This window comes from Zingiber officinale, chromosome 7B (assembly GCF_018446385.1).
Source record: "Zingiber officinale cultivar Zhangliang chromosome 7B, Zo_v1.1, whole genome shotgun sequence".
NCBI lineage: Eukaryota > Viridiplantae > Streptophyta > Magnoliopsida > Zingiberales > Zingiberaceae > Zingiber > Zingiber officinale.
The window spans coordinates 77247815-77269274 of record NC_055999.1 but is presented as its reverse complement, the minus strand read 5'-3'; the positions used below and the strand labels follow the sequence as shown (position 1 = coordinate 77269274).

Genomic DNA, 21460 nt, shown 5'->3' with positions numbered 1-21460 from the left:
GAATATCAAAATAGCCAGCCTTATAGATATTATACACATAACTCTATAACCATCTGAAACCTCATGGATAATTATGAAAGTGATGGAGATGGTCTTGATTAGACTTGCAAACAAAGCTTTCTTATGACTATTTTCTTGTAATTGAGCTGATCTTCAGTTGCAAGACAAACTAATTGCCCAACAAAGCATAGTTGACTTTTGAAGCATATCTAAGCTTAACAACTAGTTCAGATATAAGTATTAACATGTTATCTTTTAATGCCATCGGTTGTATTTTTTATTCTGTAAAAATTTGAATATTACTGCAATGTGTCTTATTCTCAGTTCATAGATCCTTCAATTTCCAGTTTTGGCCACTATAAAAGAAAATTGTTTATATATATCTCGCAATCTGAACTTCACTTTTTTAATTGTTAGAAAAATTACTTGGATGTTTATCGATTTGAATCTTGGGGAGGGAATATACTTCCTACTTACACAATTGGCCAACAGGTGGGTTTATACATCATTTTTACAAATTTATAGTATTGTGTTAGTTGTCTTTGTTCATTTCATTCTTTTATTTGTTTCTTTGTCCAGTTTAAATATTATTGTTTAATCTTACAGTTTCTTTTACTTCTTTCCTGTGGTTGTTTCTTACAATTGTGTCTAATCATCTCCCTACACGCCAATTGTATGCTATACATTGACTAAATTGTTTCTTTATTGTTGATGTTAAGCAGGAAGTTTATGCATTTCAAGTTGAACGATAAGAACATATACAAATCTTTTCTATATGTTAAAATTCATAGGAAGATTATTTTGTAAACACTATTAAAATTAAATTCTAAGAACGTGATTATTAAATTCAAGTTTCGTACTAATTTTTGGATAGATTTCTAGAAGGTATTGTTTGATTGGATACTTTGACCCCACCTAGTGAGATAAAACTTGGTTGTTGTCGTTGTCGTCGTATTGTTTGATTGGATATTTCTTTTACTTTACTAGAAGTAGATATCATTGCATTTTGTCTCTGTTCATGTGTATAAAATTAGTTCTTAGTTTAGTGCTAACTTAACAATTCTATTTATGCATAAAATATCGGTCCATATTTTTGTCATGGCCTCATCTGGTGAAATACTAGGAAAAATCTTCGGTGCCTTGGTGAAAATAATAATCTATTGGTCCTTTTGCTTAAATTACTGATCTTCCACTTCTTTGAACCAATTGTTAGATTTACTTAAGACCCGACTCAACCATGCAGCAGCAACAAGCCAACAACATTAACTAAGTTTTAACCTACTAAGTGGGGTTGACTATATCGATCCTCCTATGTAATTAAGCTCAATCACCTATTATATTTTTATCTATATTTAAATGAATTTTATCTATTTGACCATTCTGACCAAGTTTTTTTTGGTCTCTCTTCTCCTTTATTAATGTGCGTATTTGTGATCTCACATTGTTTAACTAGGACATTTATTGGATACCTTAGTATGTGTCCATACTATTTTAAATGCATCTCTTAAAGTTTTTTCTCAATTGGCGCAATCCCAACTACTTTCTCTTTGATGTTTTCATTTTTTTATCCTATCCATCCTCTGATTCTCGTATGTTCATACATCCACTTTAACATTTTCATCAATACAACTCTCATCTTTTGCTCGTGTGGTATGTCAAAGTGTTGATGTGTGGAAGTGCTATTTGTTCTCAGTTTGTTCCAACCAGTTTGACTCTTGATTCGGGAGTGACTAGACCACCGCCTCTTCTAAGTGAAGCTGATCTACTCAGCTGTATGGACAAGGTAAGTGCTAACTCAGTCCATATTCTGACTTTTGTGTTTTTGGTGGATCTGCATACGTGGTTGCATAAATCCTGTGCTCTTTCTATAGTCACTTATCTCAATCTCATTCAGGCTGGAATTGGCACAGATGCAACAATGCATGAACATATTAAAAAGTTGCTTGATCGGCATTATGCAACAAAAGATTCAAATACTCGTTTCTCACCAACAAATCTGGTAATTCCATCTCTTTTTTCCACATGCCCCAAGTAACTACATTCATCCAAAATAGAATACAATTCTTCTGCTATGACTTGCTAGATAAAGGTCTTTCGCATTTTAATATTCTATAAAAACCACTTAACATTCAAATTTAATTTTAGAAATTCAGTGGAATTTACCAGTATAGGAGGATAATAGTTTGCTGTATGCATAATATGTTGAACCAGTATTGGAGGATTTTAGAAATCTACTTGTTGCAATTAATGGTTAACTGTTCATAATTGTCTCAGTCCATCTGTGCATGCCATTGATAGATAATATGTCATGCCATTACAAGGTTCTTTCAACTATATATTGTTTCTCATTCCAGGCAGTTCCATATCCTAGTTCCCATTAACCGCGGTAGTCGTCATCATCATCAAACCTCATGATTGTCCTAACTATTTAGGTTCAGTTAACCATTGTACTATATGATCCAGTAATACTAGTTCTTTATTGGCTAACCACTATACTATGCATAAATGAATATACAAACAACTTACTTCCTTAAATCTATACCGAATAACAAATTTATAGGGCATTAATCAAGAGATGCATAACCACGCTAAAATAACCTCAGGTGTGAGTAGAAGCAGATTGAAAACATAGTCTTCCCCCCTCTGATCTGATCAGGAGTGTGATAATCTCCCAACCTAGGAATCTAGGGACAACACAACTACAAGTAGTGTGTTAGTCTATAATATATGTAACATCCAGCATAAATGAATTGGAGTAAATTCTTGCGATGCTATAATAAAAGCTTCAATCACTAAGCTAAAAGCTCCCAGTAATAATTGTACACTCAACAATTATTACCTGCACTGGACACCCATATCAACTTCACAAAAATGAATAAAAAAAGTCCCTGAGCATACTATGTATACATGCCAATGCACTGATGTAATCATGCAATCATATAGATAAATAATTCTTGCTGGCTTGGCACCTCAATCCGGGTGTGCACCATTTGGCCAACACTAAGTGCGACATACTGTAGGTTGATGCCTTAATATGAATGTTGTCTGGCCGATGTCGCTAGGAAAGTTTGATCTGCACCATAAAATGGATACAATGTGGCTGGCAGCAATAAGTGATCTGGCCAACACAATGATTTTATAGAGTACAACCTTCTGTTTAAATTTTTATCCAACATAAGCATAAATGAATATACAAACGACATATGCCCTCAAGCCACCCTACCTCAAGCTGATTAGCCGACTAAGAGGATCTCTATACGTACAATAGTCTGCCCACACTGTAGCATCCAACAAGGCATCAAACTAGAATTAGGTAACCATCTGAAAGCATAGGAGTCAACTATGAAATAAAGAGGACTTAACACTTCTAAAGAGAGTAATTTTTCCCTCTTTAACAATGCCCCAAAACCAAATTGAAGATGCCCTATAAAGTAATGAAACCCTTATCAAACATTAACTTGCATGTTAGCCTTCCATACCCTCCCTAGAGAAATTTTAGATCACAAAAGCTTTATTAGATTTTATGTTTAGCACATCAAAACGTGAGCATAATTTAACCTCTTAAATGGGATAGAAGATCCTGATTTTTGCAACCCTATGCACCTAGCCCAAGGTGAAATTTCAATCTGTGTCTCTCCTTCAAGAACCGCTGATCACCTCCTACAATTTTCACACCATCAACCTAGGAAAACAAAGAGAAGTTTCTCACACCAAGAAGGTCTCCACTTCTTCCTCACTCCCTAAGGTCGGCCTTAACAACATATGGGTGGAGAGAAGGGGTCCAAGCAAAGAGGGTTCTCAGTATAAGAATAAAACCTAGGGGAGGGAGATATAAACCTAGGGGAAGGAGAGGTTTATTTTGGAAGAGCGAAAGAGAGGGAGATCCTGTGTGGAGTTGGAGTATCAACTCAAGGAGAAGCTGAAGGGATGAAGCTTCCTCTTGGTTGCAACTCCTCTTATTTTTACAATGCTAATGATTACTGATCCGGTGATAAAGACGGGGGATCCTCATTGGCGGAGGGTCAACGACACGTGGAGGTCAAAGGTCAAGAGATTCAACCTTGAGATCGGCCGACCGGTCGACCGGATGAAGCAGGCTGAACGACCGAGCGAAGCGGGCTGGACGACCGGGCGATGCAGACCGACCGGCCATGAATCTCCCGAACCGAAGGAAGACAACCCGACTGGGGGTCGGGTTTCCGATGCTCAAGGTAAAAAGGTTTCAAAGGCCGAACGGGCAGTCCGTTCGGCCGGTACACAAGGCAACACAGGCGGGAGCAATCTCATCCGAGCATACGACTGAGGCAGGAGTTATATGCCTGCCGAGCGGCCGACCCGCTCGGCCCTGGAACAGACAGGGGAAGCAAGAGGACAAAGGAGACAGGGGATAACATCATCCTCGAGACGCCTGCCGCCGACAAGCAGCAGAGTTGGCGGCCGAGCCGTACACAAGATCATACGGTGGAAGCTTCCACCGTCACATCTGGAATATGCTCGGACGATTGCGGAATGACGCCAGAGGTACTTTTCTGACACAGGCTCGTTAAGGTATGTTTGGGGAAGCGTGCACGCATCAGGAAGCGTGCTCGCGTTTCCCCGGGGTCCTATATAAGGACCCCCAGACGTCGACGAAGGTATGGGACATCTCTACTGTAGCCACATTATGCTGCTTCTCTCGTTGCCTGACTTAAGCGTCGGAGGGCTGTCGCCGGGAAACCCCTCTCGGCTCGGCTTCTTTGCAGGTTCGCCGGAGAGCTACATCACTAGTCGGAGACAGCGGAGCGTGCCACGTCCCCAGCGTCCGTCGACTCAGCACTCGGACAGGATCAAATTGGCGCCGTCTGTGAGAACACACCTGAATCCGAGTTGAGAAGATGGAAGAAGCTGGACGTCAACTTCTGGTAACGCTCTCTCCCGAAGAGCTCGAGGCACTCGTCCAAGCGCGTGCAGCAAAAATCGTGGAGCAGCAGCAGAAAGCTCAGTCCGAGCGGGCAGCGCAACAGGCGACATCAGCCTCGGGGGGCCGAGCGCCGCCCGAAGACAGGCAGGAGTAGCTCTCAATATGGGGGTAAAACAAGGGGTTGACTGGCACTCAGATGGGGGCTCCGCTCGCCCCGATACCTTTTCATCGGACTCTGTTCCAGACACCCTCGGAGGTAGCGCAAGCTAACCAAGACAAGGGATCTTCATCGGACGAAGCACCCATCCGAGACGTAAGAAAAGGAAAGGCGCCCCGATCAGACGCGTCTCCCGAGCGGACCAACCGGCAGTTGTCAGATGCCATTCTCCGCGATCCACTGCCGAGGCATTATGTGCCTCCTGCGATCGGAGAGTACAACGGGACAACCGACCCAGACGACCACCTGGGTAAGTTCGACAGTACCGCCACTCTGCATCAGTACACCGATGGTGTAAAATGCCGAGTGTTCCTCACCACGCTTTCGGGATCAGCGCATCGGTGGTTTCGAAGATTGCCGGACGGCTCCATCACAAGCTTCAAGAACTTTCGAACGACGTTCCTCCATCATTTTGCAAGCAGCAGGCGCCACCAGAAGACAAGCGTTAGCCTGTTTGCCATTAAGCAAGGTGCGAGGGAGCCGCTCCGAGCATACATTCAGCGCTTCAACCAGGTGGCCATGGACATTCCAACGGTCACCTCGGAAACAATGGTGAACGCGTTCACGCAAGGGCTCGTGGACGGTGACTTCTTCCGATCGCTCATCCGGAAGCCGCCTTGGGACTACGACCACATGCTGCATAAAGCCAACGAATACATCAATGTGGAGGAAGCCCAGGCGGCAAGAAGGAAAGAAGCCCAGAGCGACCAACCAGCTCCCGCCGAGCGAAAGCAACCCATCAGTCACCAGCCACCCAGAGGACCGCGGGCCGAAGCCTCCCGTCCTCATCAGCACACTCGGCCGCACGCCGTCCAACAAGTCGCGGTTGATCGACCCAAGCACAAGGGGAAGGTATGGACCCCAATGTTTTGTTTACTCCATCAGTCGACCACTTACAATACCCGCAACTGTAGGAGCCTACCCCCCATCGCTCATCCCGCATCGAGGAGTTACCGCCGCCGATCGCCTTCACCAGATCGGCAACATCGACAACGGAGCCCCATGCAAAGGACAGAAAGGCGATCCCTCGAGCGACATCACCGTCAGCAGCACGGAGCCCACCACCGAGGTCAAATGAACGACCTCGACCTTTCGCTCGAGAGGAGGAAAATAGGGGCAACACATCTCAGGGAGAGATCAACATCATCGCCTGGGGCCCGACCGGCGGAGATTTCAACAGAGCCAAAAAGGCACATGCAAGGCAGTTGACGATCCATGCGGTCGGCTGCAGCAAGGAAAGGGCGAGCGGACCCGAGATTAGCTTCGGGCCCAGGGACCTCCAAGGAGTTGAAGTCCCTCACGATGACGCCCTGATCATTCGAGCGGTAATAGCCAATTATACTATCCATCGCATTTTCATTGACACAGGCAGCTCGGTCAACATAATATTCAAGAAGGCCTTCGATCAACTGCAAATTGACCGAGCCGAACTACTGCCAATGACGACCCCCCTCTACGGATTCACGGGGAACGAAGTCTTGCCGGTCGGCCATGTCCGGCTGGCTATCCCGTTGGGCGAGGAGCCGCTCAGAAGGACAAGGACCACCACCTTCATCGTGGTTGATGCTCCTTCTACATACAACGTCATCCTAGGGCGATCGACTCTCAACGAATTCCGGGCGGTCGTCTCTACCTTCTGCCAAAAGATCAAATTCTCGATGGAGGATCAAGTAGGGGAGGTGCGGGGAGACGATCAAGTCCGTTCGGAAAGTGCCGCGGGTCGAGGTACATGCTATTACTGAAAATCCACCTTCTTTAGTTTATGAAGAAAAGGAGGTGCAGATTGACCCTTCCCGATCGGAGGCCACCACTTTCATAGCATCCGATCTGGAGGAGAAGCAGAAGGAGAAGTTGATCAAGTGCTTGCGGCGAAATTGCGACGTCTTCGCCTGGTCGACCCATGAGTTGCCCGGGGTCTCGTCGAGCGTAGCGCAACATGAACTTCATGTCCGGCCGGACGCTCGTCCGGTAAAGCAAAGGAAGAGGGACTTCAGCACGGAGCAAAATGTAATCATCCGGGCGGAGGTCGAAAAGCTTCTAGAGGCCGGCCATATAAGGGAAGTACAATTCCCGAGTTAGCTCGCCAATGTGGTTCTGGTCTCCAAGCCAGGGAACAAGTGGAGAGTCTGCATTGACTTCTGGGACTTGAACAAGGCATGCCCGAAGGACTTCTACCCCCTGCCCCGGATCGATCAACTGGTAGACTCCACGGCCGGGTGCGAGCTGATATGCATGCTAGATGCATACCAAGGCTATCACCAAGTGCCGCTCGTCCGAGAAGACCAAGAGAAGGTCAGCTTTGTCACGGCGGACGGCACCTACTGTTACAATGTAATGCCGTTCGGATTGAAGAACGCGGGAGCCACCTACCAGCGTCTGATGAACAAGGTCTTCAGGGAGCAGATCGGACGCAACTTGGAAGTGTACGTGGACGACATACTTATCAAGTCCTTCCGGGCGGCCGATCTCTACGCGGACATGGAGGAGACCTTCCAAACATTGAGAAGGTATGACGTCAAACTCAACCCTCAGAAGTGCCTGTTCGGAGCAAGAGGAGGGCGCTTCCTGGGTTACATTGTGACCGAGCGGGGCATAGAGGCAAACCCCAGTAAGATAAAGGCATTGCAGGACATGCCGCCTCCTAGAAATCTCCGAGAGGTACAGCGTTTCACCGGTCGGATAACGGCGCTGTCAAGGTTTATCTCTAAGACCGCCGACCGGAGCTTGCCATTTTTCAAGATTCTCCGCAAAGCCGCCAAGTTTCAATGGGACGAGGAGTGCGATCGGGCATTCAAGGAATTGAAGACTTATCTGGATTTCCTACCCGTGTTGGCGAAACCAGTTGTAGGTGAGCCGCTCCGCATTTATTTATCTTCAACTGAGCATGCTGTGAGCTTAGCACTAGTAAGGCCGAGCGGAGAGGAACAACCAGTGTACTTTTTAAGTCATATCTTAAAGGATGCTGAGTCTCGCTACACCGGTCTCGAGAAGTTGGCTTTCGCCCTGGTCCTTGCTGCTCGGAGGTTGCGCCCTTACTTTTTGGCGCACACCATTATCGTGATGACGAATAGCCCGCTAGCAAGAGTACTCTTGAACCCTGAAGCATCCGGACGACTCATCAAGTGGACGACGGAGCTAAGCGAATTTGACATCCAATACCAACCCCGCTCGGCGATCAAAGCACAGTCCTTGGCAGATTTCGTGACCGAGGTACAAAAGCCCGAGCCCGAAGTTACATGGAAAATATATGTGGATGGATCGTCCACTCGGCTCGGAAGCGGAATTGGGATCCTGCTACTTTCGCCTCAAGGAGAGCGGATGCATTTGTCCTTCTGGCTGGACTATCGTGCAACAAATAATGAGGCAGAGTACGAAGCCCTCATAGCCGGATTGCAGGCCGCACGGCATGTTGGAGCTAGCCGGGTGGTGATTCACTCAGATTCCCAACTAGCCGCTCAACAGCTCGTGGGGGCCTTCGAGATAAACAATGCAAGACTCAAGTTGTACGCGGACGCCTTTGAAAAACTCAAGACTAGCTTCACGGAGGTGGTGGTCCAGAAGATACCCCGAGCGGAGAACCAGGCGGCAGATGAGTTAGCCAAACTAGCAAGCTCAATATCGCCGGTCGTCATCCAGCCACCAATCGAACAAGTATGTTTGGTAGCGCACGTGGACCGGATGGATGCCCTCACATTCTCGAGCGATTGGAGAACAACCATCACGGAGTTTCTGTGCTCGGGTGCCACGCCTTCCGAGCGGGAGGAAGCCCAGTTGCTGAGGAGGAGAGCTGGTCGGTTCACTCTCATCGGAGATCAGCTTTACAAAAAGGCTTTCTCCCGACCGCTGCTAAAATGCGTCAGCTCAGAAGACGCAGAATACATTCTCCTGGAGGTACACCAAGGATCTTGCGGAGGTCATCCGGGCGGCCGATCTTTGGCTAGGAAGATCCGCCGGATACTTCTGGCCAACGCTACACGAGGACACCGCTCGGACCGTCGCAACGTGTCTTTCCTGTCAGAAGTACCACAGCTTCTCACATAAGCCGACGGAAGAAATGAAAGCGTCCGCAGTGTCTTGTCCGTTCGACCAGTGGGGCATGGACATAGTAAGACTGTTCCCCATGGCGACCGGACAACGGAAGTTTCTATTGGTGGCAGTAGATTACTTCTCCAAGTGGGTGGAGGCGGAGCCATTGGCCAAGATAACCGAGCACATGGTCAAGAAATTCATCTAGCAAAATATCATCTGCCGGTTCGGCATTCCACGTCGGCTCGTGTCGGACAATGGACGACAGTTCGTCGGAAATCAGCTCGAAGAATGGTGCAAGGGATACGGCATTGAGCAGCACTTCACGTATGTGGCGTATCCCCAAAGCAATGGTCAAGCCAAGTAGCCAATCGGGAGATACTCCGAATTCTTCGGCCTCGGTTTGACCACATGGGAGGAAGCTGGGTGGACGAGCTGCCAGGAGTCTTATGGGCCATCCGCACGACCCCTAAAGAGGGAATGGGAGTAACACCTTTCCATCTGGTGTATGGAGGCGAAGCGGTCATCCTAGTCGAAGTCGGCATAGAATCCGCCCGGATCCAGAACTACGATGAAGATAATGCCGAGCGGAGGGCAGCTAGAATGGGACTTGATCGACGAGGAGTGAGCCAAAGCGTCCGTCCGGCTGATGGCCTACAGGCAGAGGATGAAGCAGAACTACAACCGCCGCGTGATTCCTCGAGCATTCCAGGTGGGTGACTTGGTATGGAAAAAAGTGAAGCCGGTCGGGGATGTAGGCAAGTTGGAGGCTCCCTGGGCGGGACCGTTCAAGGTCGTCGAGAATCTTCGATCTGGAGCCTACTACTTGGAGGATGAGGATGGACGACGGCTAGAGAGACCCTGGAGCGCAAACCACCTCCAGCCCTATCGGGCCGGATGAAAGGTGCGCCGATGTAATGTATTTCATGAATATTCCGTGCGAATGTATCATTTGGTTGCAGGAATCAAAGCTATAAAAACAAAACAAAGGCATGAGCATTGCGCATCGAGCGGGTAGCTGCAAGATTGCGTGGCGAAGACCCCGTGCCGTTCGGCCGGGAGTATAATATCCGAGCCAAATGCTCGATGAAGACTCCGTGTCGTTTGGCCGGAGTATAATATCAAGCCAAATGCTCGATGATGAAGACCCCGTGTTATTCGGTAGGGAGTATAATATCCGAGCCAAATGCTCGATGGTGAAGACCCCGTGCCGTTCAGCCAGGCGTATATTATTTGAGCTAAAAGCTCATTTCGAAGACCGTCGAGCGGCGACGTTAAACTCTAGAGTCGGACCGGCGACTATAAACCCCGGCTTGAAGACCATCGAGCGGTGACGTTAAACTCTAGAGTCGGACCGGCGATTATAAACCCCCCGGCTTGAAGACCGTCGAGCGGCGACGTTAAACTCTAAAGTCGGACCGACGACTATAAACCCCCCCGACTTGAAGACCGTCGAGCTCCGACGTTAAACCCTCGAGTCGAACCGGCGACTATAAACTTTCCGGCCGGAAAAAGATAATAAAAAGGTCGACTCGTGAGGTGAATGGCCGATCGGACAAGTTACCAAAGGTACTTCACGAACAGTCTAATGGGAACGCCATTTAAAAAGGTGGGTGTGTTTAGACGAGCGGCCCATTAGCGAGAATACTTCGTGAAAAATTCCGTCGGAAAACTAGGAAGGCAAGATGAGAAGCGGTTAACGAGAAGAAAAGGGGAGTCGTAGACGACAGTAATTGCGCTCCGAGCGGAAGACACAAGTATTGACAGAGTAGGCTAATAGAAAGATAGCATATCCATTGAAATTCAGGCCCTCAGAGCCGATCGGAAGGGTTACAAAAAAGACGTTGAAGGAAATCATAAACGCTCCTCACTCTATGGGCTCAAAGATGGACTCCGGTACAGCTTCCAGCAGGCCGGCCATATCTCGAGGAGGAATAGAGGTCTCCTCAGGGAGATGGCCGTTGGCCTTCAGGTAGACAGTGGTCGCTCGAATGACCCCTTCGAAGGACAGAACTAGCCGATCGCTGAGCTTGTCACCAAATGCGTCCGATCGGAGGTAGTTCTGTTTCATCGCCTCGAAGCGGTCAGCTTCTCCGTCCTGGTATTTCTTGAGCGCCGCTCGGGAGGAGTCGAGAGCTCCTTGGAGATCTTGCTTATCTGCCTGCAGTTTAGCTTCAGTGGCACCGACTCTCTTTCTCGGCAGATAGCAGGTCGGTCAATTCTGTAACGCGTTGATCCAGCGCTCGGACCTGCACCTTCATCGCGCCGGATCAGCAACGACCCTATTTTTTCTGTTGGTGGCCACAGTGATCGTGGTCATGGGACTTGATTTGGTTTTCGAGTCCACCACCCTGGTTTCGAGGCCGAAGACTTGTGCCGCTCGGCCGCTAGCAGCTTTTCTACCTGGGTCAGCTCGGACTTAGCGTAGCATACGAGGGCCCTTCAGCCGGCGCCCCTCCGAAATTTGGGTTTCTTCAACTCATCCTTCGTTCGGCCAGACGATTGCTGACCGCAATGTTCTCTACCCATTGCTGCGTTCGGAGGGGATAATGTCGAACCGGTGAAGTCGTCATAATAGCATATTAAGAAACATACCCCGGTAGCTTGCTGCATATGGCTGTCCGCTAGCCGACCGGGAGTCATCGAGCAACTCGAGCCCTCACATCCTCCCACGTCTTGGCGAGCGGCCCTCGGATGGTAACTTGATGCTCGAGAGCGTAGGCTGGTCCGTCGCTAAAAGAAATTCCTCGGTGGGAAGACGGAGGACGAATCGATCATCCGGCGACCGCTTGGATCGGATTGGGAAGAAAGGCTGGCTGGATGACTCGTCGAGCGGTGCGAAATAATGTCCGAGCGCTGAGCCGAAGGCGGACCTGGGGCACAGAACTAATCGGTGGCGCTCGAGTCGAAGCTGCTAGTTGGTCGATCTGGGAAGGAGTCCGATCAGACGAAATGACCTCATGCGCGGCGGGTAGCGGGTCGATTGTCTCTAAGGGGGCGTCGACCGACCCAATCACCGGCTCAGCGTGCACAATGGCCGTCCGGCGTCACTTGCGTACTATCAATGGGGAATCACCGGACGACCGCTCCGCGTCTTCCGACGTAGGCTGCTGACCAGCCGAAGAGATATCATCCCCTGCCGCTCCAGTTGCGGCGACCTGAGCGGCAGACTCTCGGGCCTCCATTGGAGTTCCTCCGCTTTCGCCCTCATGCGAGCCGACCGGCGCGATGCCTCGATCGGCCATCTCCTTGGTTGCCACCGCCTCAATCTCGGCAGCCTTCAACTTCAGCCGATCGGCAACCTTGGCGCGCCACATGATGTCAGCTGCACAACAGGAAAATAAATGACCAAAAGGAAAAAGGACAGGGAAAGTGCTTACCCATGCGGCTCGGAAGCTTCGTTCGGATCGGGCTCAAACCAAATATGACCCCCTCATGAAGTAGTTTATCGATACTAAACCTCTGGCCGGCCAGTAGATTGGCTACATGAAGATAATCCGGCTGGCTCTTGTATTTACCGAGGTTAGGCTGGCTCGGCACGGTGGTCTGCCACTGGGTGCGAAAGGATGGCAGTTCGGGAAAGCGAAGGAAAAAATAATTTTCCTTCCAGTGCTTATTCGAGGTCGGCATCTTATCGAAGAAGACGAGGCCGATCCGCGACTGGAAGAGGAAAGTACCCCACTCGGACTGTTTGGGATAGTAAAAGTAATGGAATATTCGGGGGACTAAGGGAATGCCGTACAGCTTGAAAAGGATTACCACGCCGCACAACAACCTAAAAGAGTTGGGGACAAGCTGGCCTAGCGGGATGCGGAAATAATTACAAACCTCTCGGATAAAAGAGTGTAAAGGGAAGCGCAGACCGGCCACAAATTGGTCGCGGAAGAAGCAAACAGTGCCGATCGGCGGATTATGGGGCCGATTGGAAGAGGTGGCTAAAACTAGCCTATGGTCAGGAGGCAGTTCAAATTCGTTAAGAAAGCGTCCCGTGTCAGTCTCGTCGAACCGGCTAACCAGGGTCATATACCACAGGCCAGGAGAAGGATCAGAAGGCTGCGGGGTGCTAGCCATCGCCGGAACAGTAGCGAGGAAGGAAAAACCGAGGAAAGGAAAGGGTTGACGGAGGAGACTGAAACTACACTGACCGAATGCAAAGACTACCTGAGGGGAGAAAACAGAAGAAAATAGAGATAGGAGAAGGCTTACTGAGAGCAAAGCGTGAAGGAGAAGGTCGAAAGTTCGTCGGAACACCGAGGCAAGCGAGCGTCGAGAAGATGGTCGCGAGAGGAATCACCGAAAACGTGAAGGCAAGAACGATGGAAGGGGGGTCAGCGTCGACGCTTCATAAACCCCGGGCTTGGTCCACCACAACTGTTCGATCCAGGTCATCGAAACACACTTTAGCATCGGACCGTTAGATTTGAACCAACGCCTGTCCAATCAAAGCTGGTGCCCTCGCCGTACGATGACGGCGGACTTGCCAGGTGGCAATCAGCGATTGGGCGGCATTTAATGAGCGCCATTACTCGCGCGTGGGCCGCTTAATGAGGATTGGCATGAATTCCGATGAGACCCGACAACGCCGACCGCCCCCAAAACAGTTGCGCAACAAGCAACGAATGGAGATCAAAACTACCAAGGCATAGCCATCAACTCACCGAGCGGCCTAAGGGGCTTCCTAAAGCCGGTCGGAAATACACTTTCAGGAGCGGCAAAATGAATGTCGCTCGACCAAATTCATAGTCCAGTCAGTCGGACTTAGAGCCTCCTTCGACTAGACTTGAAGGGGAGGCATGTGATCCGGTGATAAAGACGGGATCCTCGTTGGCGGAGGGTCAACGGCACGTGGAGGTCAAAGGTCAAGAGATTCAATCTTGAGATCGGCCGACCGGACGAAGCAGGCCGACCGACCGGGCACCGTAGGCCGACCGGCCGTGAATCTCCCGAACCGAATGAAAGACAACCCGACTAGGGGTCGGGTTTCGATGCTCAAGGTAAAGGTTTCAAAGGCGAGCGGGCGGTCCGTTCGGCCGGTACACAAGGCAACACAGGCGGAGCGGTCTCATCCGAGTATACGATCGAGGCAGAGTTATATACTGCCGAGCGGCCGACCCACTCGCCCCTGGAACAGACAGGGAAGCAAGAGGACAAAGGAGACAGCCGACAAGCAGCAGAGTTGGCGGCCGAGCCGTACACAAGATCATACAGTGGAAGCTTCCACCGTCACATCCGGGATATGTTCGGATGATTGCGGAATGGCGCCAGAGGTACTTTTCTGACACAGGCTCGTTAAGGTATGTTTGGGGAAGCGTGCACGCATCAGGAAGCGTGCCCGCGTTTTCCCAGAGTCCTATATAAGGAGCCCCAGATGTCGACGAAGGTATGCGCACATCTCTACTGTAGCCACATTACGCTGTATCTCTCGTTGTCTGACTTGAGCGTCGGAGGGCCGTCGCCGGGAAACCCCTCCCGGCTCGGCTTCTTTGCAGGTTCGCCGGAGAGCTACACCACCAGTCGGAGACAGCGGAGTGTGCCACGTCCCCAGCGTCCGTCGACTCAGCGCTCGGACAGGATCAATTACTAATTGGAACATTTCACAAAGCCCTAAAATATAAACTAACCAAGAACTCCTCCCAAACCCTTAATTTCCAAGTCTAAAGTTGTAAAATAACAACACCCACCCTCTCGCTCACTACGTTCACCCAAGCAACAACTCATGCTAGTTTAAATTGCTATAATTCACTACCCCAAAATAATTTGTATTCAAATGGTATGACATATAAATAATTAACTAATTAAAATATTTCTAGAATATAAAAAATTTGTGATGTACTATTTAAATTGTATATTAATGATATGTTAATTTATGTATTATATTAATTAATTTTATTTATAGTTATTAATAATTAGTATCATATTGGTGTAATGGTTTTCATAAATATTATTTTTTTCTATTGTATTATTTATATAAATAGTCTTACAATTAATAATGAGTTAACAATAGTTATAAGTAAATACTTATCAGTAAATGATTAATCATAATTAACAATAAATAATTATTTATAACTTACATAAAGTTGTTTAAATAAAGATATACTAAGTCTAGTAAACAATATAAATATTTAACTTACTATTTTTTTATAGGGGATGTTTGCTCTTAAATTTTAATACAAATCACTTTTAATTGCTGTAAACTTTTATATATAGATAAATAAGAACTTTACTGATACGGTATAATATAGTACCAAAATTGTAGTTTTCCAGTTAGAAACTGAAATTTTTGGCATGGCTGTAGATTTTAAACCTTGGACAACATATCTCATGTTTGACAGAAATTTTACAATAAGCTATTTGTAGATAGGATTTGTTTTGCATAAGACATCACGTGGTTTTACTTCTATATCTTGTTAAAGACACCTGTTAAAAAAATAATTTTACTTCGAAGGGAGCCTTGGCGCAACGGTAAAGTTGTTGCTTTGTGACCAAAAGGTCACGGGTTCGAATCGAAATAGCCTCTTGCAAAAAGCAAGGTAAGATTGTCTACAATGGACCATTCCCTAGGACCCCGCATAGCGGGAGCTTCTTGCACTGGGCTGCTCTTTTTAATCTGCACCATCTTTAATGTTGGTCATTTTTTTTTGTTCTATGCTTTGACTAGTTTGATCTTGCTTCTTCCTTCTTATTCAGATAATGCAAACTATTTCAAAATGAGGTTTATTTATTTACCATATCAAAGAATTCTTAAATTTGATAAATTGTTGGCTGAACACATGATTTGTTAATGACAGGGCGAAGCATTAGTGATGGGCTATGATGAGATGGGGTATGCAAATGATTGTTATCTTATGTTTAGTGACATGAGTTATTTAGCATGAAATCAATGCTTGTATACTTTAGGAATGACAAATACAAATGCTTATAAGTTTCATTCATTTTTTTACCTACAACTCATATTCTAGATAGGTGTTGAGTTTTCTTTTTTTTTTTTATCAGACTATCAGTGCTTCACATTTGAAGTCCATGGTTTTTTTTTATATCACTAACGGATAATTAGTGAACTAGGTCATTCTTGAAACCATATATATATATATATATATATATATATATATATATATATTTCTAGGATAAGTAAATGTGTATATTAGTCTCCAAAAAGATGCACAAGACTGTCCTTGGACAATGTATCACATTTGACAAAGTATCAGATCTAAGTAGATGTCCAAAGTCCTATACAAATATACATGTATCCTCCTATAGATACTCTCTACATTCATACTCCCCCACTCAAAAAGACACCAGTTCCTGGCTATCTATGTGTATCGAACCATGCACGACATGACTAGGTGTTAGGCCTTTTTCAAAAGTCAGGTGCCACAGAATTCCCTCTTGAAGACTCAGAACATCCTTATGTGCGTGGCATCTCCTACCTCATGTCTAGTCAGTCTTTGATCCTCCTCCAAAGTGCCTTGGTGGTGGTGCACTCGAAGAAGATATGTTCCTGCGTCTTCTTTGCCGCTACGCAAAAGGTATAAGTCTTGTATCTACTCCTTTCCCCTCCTGTGTAAACCAACCTGTCAATTTAGCTGATGTTGTGGCTGACCCCTCTGATCTTAATAACTCATCCTTGATTTGCAATAATTTCTTTATGAGCGAGGAATCCTCATGCTTCACTTGCCATGTCCAAAAATCTGCTTTGCTCAAGTAGGTGTGATGTATCCATCTGATCCATAAGGAGTCCTGCTTGTCTTATGTCATGACACTTTTGCTAGCAAGGCTTGTTCTAGGCTTTCATATCTCGTAGCACATATCCTTCCTCATCTCTTGATTTCCAAACATTTGCCCATGAGATCAGAGGCTACTTGGAGGTCCAGACAAAGGCTTTGCATAACCTATAAATTCTGTCAATGATCCCTGACCGTAGCAGCAAAATGGACATCCAGATGCACTCCATTCCCTGATGTTAAAGAATTTGAACAATTTCTGATATGTTGTTGCTCATTGAGGAGAGTTACGATACAAGCTGCATGATCATATCAGCAATTAGGTGGTAAGAACTCTACGTAGCTCCGAAACTGCATTTGTAGCTAATCTTTATTCACCGTGGCTGTATCAAGTTTGCAACAAATTGATCCATTCGTCCAAGTGTATCTGCAACCTTATATTGATAATAGATGATGTGATTGGGTCCTGTTTTTCTTCTAATTTATTTGATCAATCAAATCTGATGTTATTAAAAGGGTATTCTGACCTGAATTAGGAGCCCAATTGTAAATAAAATATGTTACAAGGTTCAATGATGAATAACATAGGTAAAAGGGACTACCTAGTGGGTAATTAACCATGATAGTTTTCCATTTGTAGCTGTGTAAACTAGTTTTAGTTTTTAATTGACAGTCCTAATTACTTGCTTTTGTTCATGGCATTCAGATATGAACTTTGGAAACCCTATCTCAGAGCAATGATGGAATGTGATATGAAAGCAGTAAGCATAGGTACAAAGAGGAAATCTGAGGTTTTAGAGAGCTGCTTACAACAGATGAAAGCTTGCTTTATAGATGTGCGTCTGGCTACTTGTCACATCTTATCTTAATGCTTTCTAATTACATTATTCTACAGTAGGATATACCATTATATTCAGGAGATCATTGAACTTGTGTTAAAATATTTCACCATGTTTATTTGTATACTGTTATTCTTCTAGTCAACTTTATAAAAAAAATCTCAACAAGTTGCTATTGTGGGTGACACTTTCCCTAAATATTTTGTTTTTGTGTTTGCTTTTCTGAAAAGGCATCCCATATTCAATTGAACTATTTAGAAGATTTTATACAGATAAATCATAAATATCTTTTAAAGGACCATAACTTACCTAAATTGAGTCTTTATGCATTGTAGAACATTATTCCTTATTGGAATCAAAATGATTGCATTGGTATTTAAGATTCATATATGATGTCAACGAACCATGCAAAACAGATTATGCTAATGGGATGTTTTGTAATCCAAGATTCTTTAAGGTAGTTTTGACTCATAAGATGGTTAAGAATCACATCTGAGAAACAAGAGACCATACAAGAGCGGTTTTAGTTGATGGAAGGTTCCTAACAATATTAACTGAACTTTTCAACTATTTCATATTGACCTCATAGGAATGTAGGACAGCCACAATCAAAGCATTACTTAATGACATACTTGAGGATCTTCATGTTCTATTTACTTGGAGAGAAGGAAATAGGATTGTAAGTAGTTTAAATGAGTGAAACTAAAATAATTAAATTAAATTTTCTTATTTTTGTTCTATGCCATTCATTTTGTTTGGTTGAAATTGAATGGAAGGAATTTTTATCACTTTTTAATCTTGTGTTTATCGAGGCTCAAAATTCATTTTTCCTCTACTTATATCTTGTTTGGATCGAAATAAATAAAGAATTGGATGGATTTAAATTCCATTGGACTCCATTTTGACCTTTCTTTCCCCTCCTAATTCTGCCAAGTAACATGTCATAAAACTTTTCTATTTGTTTCTCATGTAACATCAGTTATTTTTTTATGTGTCTCAGCTTATATAAACCTATAAATATTGGTCCTTGTATTATGCAATTACATTTTTTTGGCAAAAATCAAAATGGTGCCCTACAATGACAAAAAAGTCAAATGAGTGCCCCTCACTCACCGTCACTCTCATGATTTTATCCTGAAAATACCCCTAGATTCAGAGTTGGTGTAGAAGCTACCGGCTAGCTTCTACAACGTATAGAAGCTAGCAGATAGCTGCTACATGTTGTAAAAGTTAAATGTTAACTTCTACACGCTCAAGTATGATTAGATTATGTTTATTTGAAATGTAATGAGTGTCATGAAGTCTTCATCGTTTGGTTTGCTTGTTAAAATGTTGTTTTAATTAGGCTATTACTCAAAAAAACAAAATCAAAATGATATAAAGTCACCGTTGTAGAAGCTAGCAACTAGTTCCTGCATGTTGTAGAAGCTAAATTCTAGTTTCTACACAGTCGATCGTGATTAGATAATATTCATTCGAAATGTAATGAGTGTCATAGAGTCTCAATCATTTATTTTGCTGGTTGAAATGTTGTCTTAATTAGGTTATCACTCAAATAAGCAAAATCAAAATGATATAAAATCACTGTTGTAGAAGTTAGCAACTAGCTTCTACATGTTGTAGAAGCTAGCATCTAGCTTCTACAATTGTACAAGCTAGTTGCTAGCTTCTATACAGCGAATATTGTCGAATCTAGTTGCTAGCTTTTACAATTGTAGAAGTTAGTCACTAGCTTCTATACGGCTGAATGATCAGCTAATGCAAGAGTATTTTGGGTAGGTCATTTTAAAAGGGGCGTAGAGAGACACTCATTTGACTTTAATCATAAATGGAATGCTGATATGGTCCCGAGTATAGGATCGAGTAACATGTCGAGATCCGGATCCGTGCTTGGTCATGCAACACGTAAGGGAGGAGGAGAAAAGACTCGTCCTAGACAAAGTCCAAATCACTCGAGGGGAAAGACTGTCCTAGACGAGTCCTAATCGCTCAATTTTTCTTCCTTCCTTTATTAATAATGACACTCCTTATATAAGAAGTCAAACATGACAAGATTAGGAAAGACCAACCATAAAGGAAAACAAGGAATCAAAAATAGAAAAGCTAATTAGGCCATTATTTGTTTTCTAATATAGCAGAGTTAAATTAGGCTATTATTTATTTTTACTAATTAGCAATAGCTAATTTATTTCTAATAGCTAATTAGGTAGTAATTAATTTGCTTCAACTATAACGATGTTCAACAAAGGTGTCCACCTCGGCGTCCACATCATCACTCCCCTCCTCGATACTGAGCTTGTCCTCAAGCTCGAAAGCGGGATATAACGCCACTAATAGCATGAAGGGAAATTTCTGAATTCACTTCCCCCTCTTCCTCACCTTCCTTGTCATCATCAGACACTTCAATCCAAAACAGGCGTTTACACTTGTGACCCGTGGAGTAGAATTCATCACAGTTAAACAAAGGCCCTTGACTCTCCGTTCTGCCATCTCGGCGCGAGTCAGACGCTTGAAAATGAAATAGGTGGAGTCTCCTTGCTGATGTCCGGGGTCCTGGTCTTCGCCAAAGGAGGGCCTCCACTGCTGGTGTTGAGCTTGGTTGTGGTCCCACCCCAATTCGTGCACAGCAACCCTCCACCTTGATGGAAGCACTGCTTCCGTTCTAGTGCCTTGGCCATATTCATTGCAATGCCTAGGATTTTAGGCTTTTGCAGTTTGATGTCGATACAGTGACCTTTGACTAGCCCTGTAGTGAATAAGTCAACTTGTTGTTGTGGTCGAGGTCCGAGGTCCGAGTGAGGTGAGATTGAAATCGGCCTGTCTCACTTCTTCAGATTTGCTAGCTCTCCCAAAGGGTTGTTGCTTAGGGCGGGTCAAAGTGGATATGTCAGTGGTCTCGAACGCTTCTAAGTTATCTCGGCTCTTCTTGTTCTACCAGTCAAACCAAAGTTGGGCTTCTCCTACCAAGTGGAAGGCGTGAGGCCAACCTTGTTAGCCTCTGTGGTCCTTTGGTTGGTAAAGAATTTTTCGCACCTTTTAACCCAGCTCAACGGATCCCCTTCTTCAGAATAGGTGGGGAACTCCATCTTTGAGTATCGCGGAGCCATGGTGCCGTTGTTTGGCAGTTCAGGTCTGACCTCTGAGCCTCTAGAAAGGGCCATACTCTGCGCTGGTAGGGTTGTCTGCAGTGTGCAAAGGTCGTCGTCTAGCATCTTGAACAGTACGAGAAATCTCGGCAATCTGCTCCTCTAGTCCTTGCTGGCGGAAAGTGATCTGCTCCATGAAAACTTGTTGTTGTGACATCAATCTTTTCATGAAGGCCTTGAGTTTGGATGTGATAGGATCCGTGTCACCCATGACCGGCTCTGATACCAAGTTGATATGGTCCCGAGTATAGGATCGAGTCACAAGTCGAGATCCGGATCCGTACTTGGTCATGCAACACGTAAGGAGGGAAGGGAGGAGGAAAAAGACTCGTCCTAGACAAAGTCCAAATCACTCAAGGGGAAAGACTCGTCCTAGACAGAGTCCTAATTGCTCAATTTTTTTTTCTCCTTTATTAATAATGACACTCCTTATATAAGAAGTCAAACATGACAAGATTAGGAAAGACCAATCATAAAGGAAAACAAGGAATCAAAAATAGAAAAACTAATTAGACCATTATTTGTTTTCTACTATAGCAGTAGTTAAATTAGGTCATTATTTATTTTCCACTAATTAGGCAATAGCTAATTTATTTCTAATAGCTAATTAG

At 45.3% G+C, this 21460-nt stretch overlaps 1 protein-coding gene across 1 annotated transcript in view; it reads left to right on the top strand.

Annotated features, from left to right (window-relative positions):
• LOC122006060 (DNA topoisomerase 3-alpha-like) overlaps positions 1-18848 on the top strand; it is a 28785-nt gene extending 9937 nt beyond the window's left edge. The window contains exons 11-15 of the mRNA XM_042561389.1: positions 418-492; positions 1694-1783; positions 1895-1999; positions 15932-15966; positions 17571-18848. Of these exons, the coding sequence (XP_042417323.1) occupies positions 418-492; positions 1694-1783; positions 1895-1999; positions 15932-15966; positions 17571-17733 (468 nt within the window). The 3' untranslated portion in view covers positions 17734-18848. The remainder of the gene's footprint in view (positions 1-417; positions 493-1693; positions 1784-1894; positions 2000-15931; positions 15967-17570) is intronic.
• The last annotated feature ends 2612 nt before the right edge of the window (positions 18849-21460 follow it).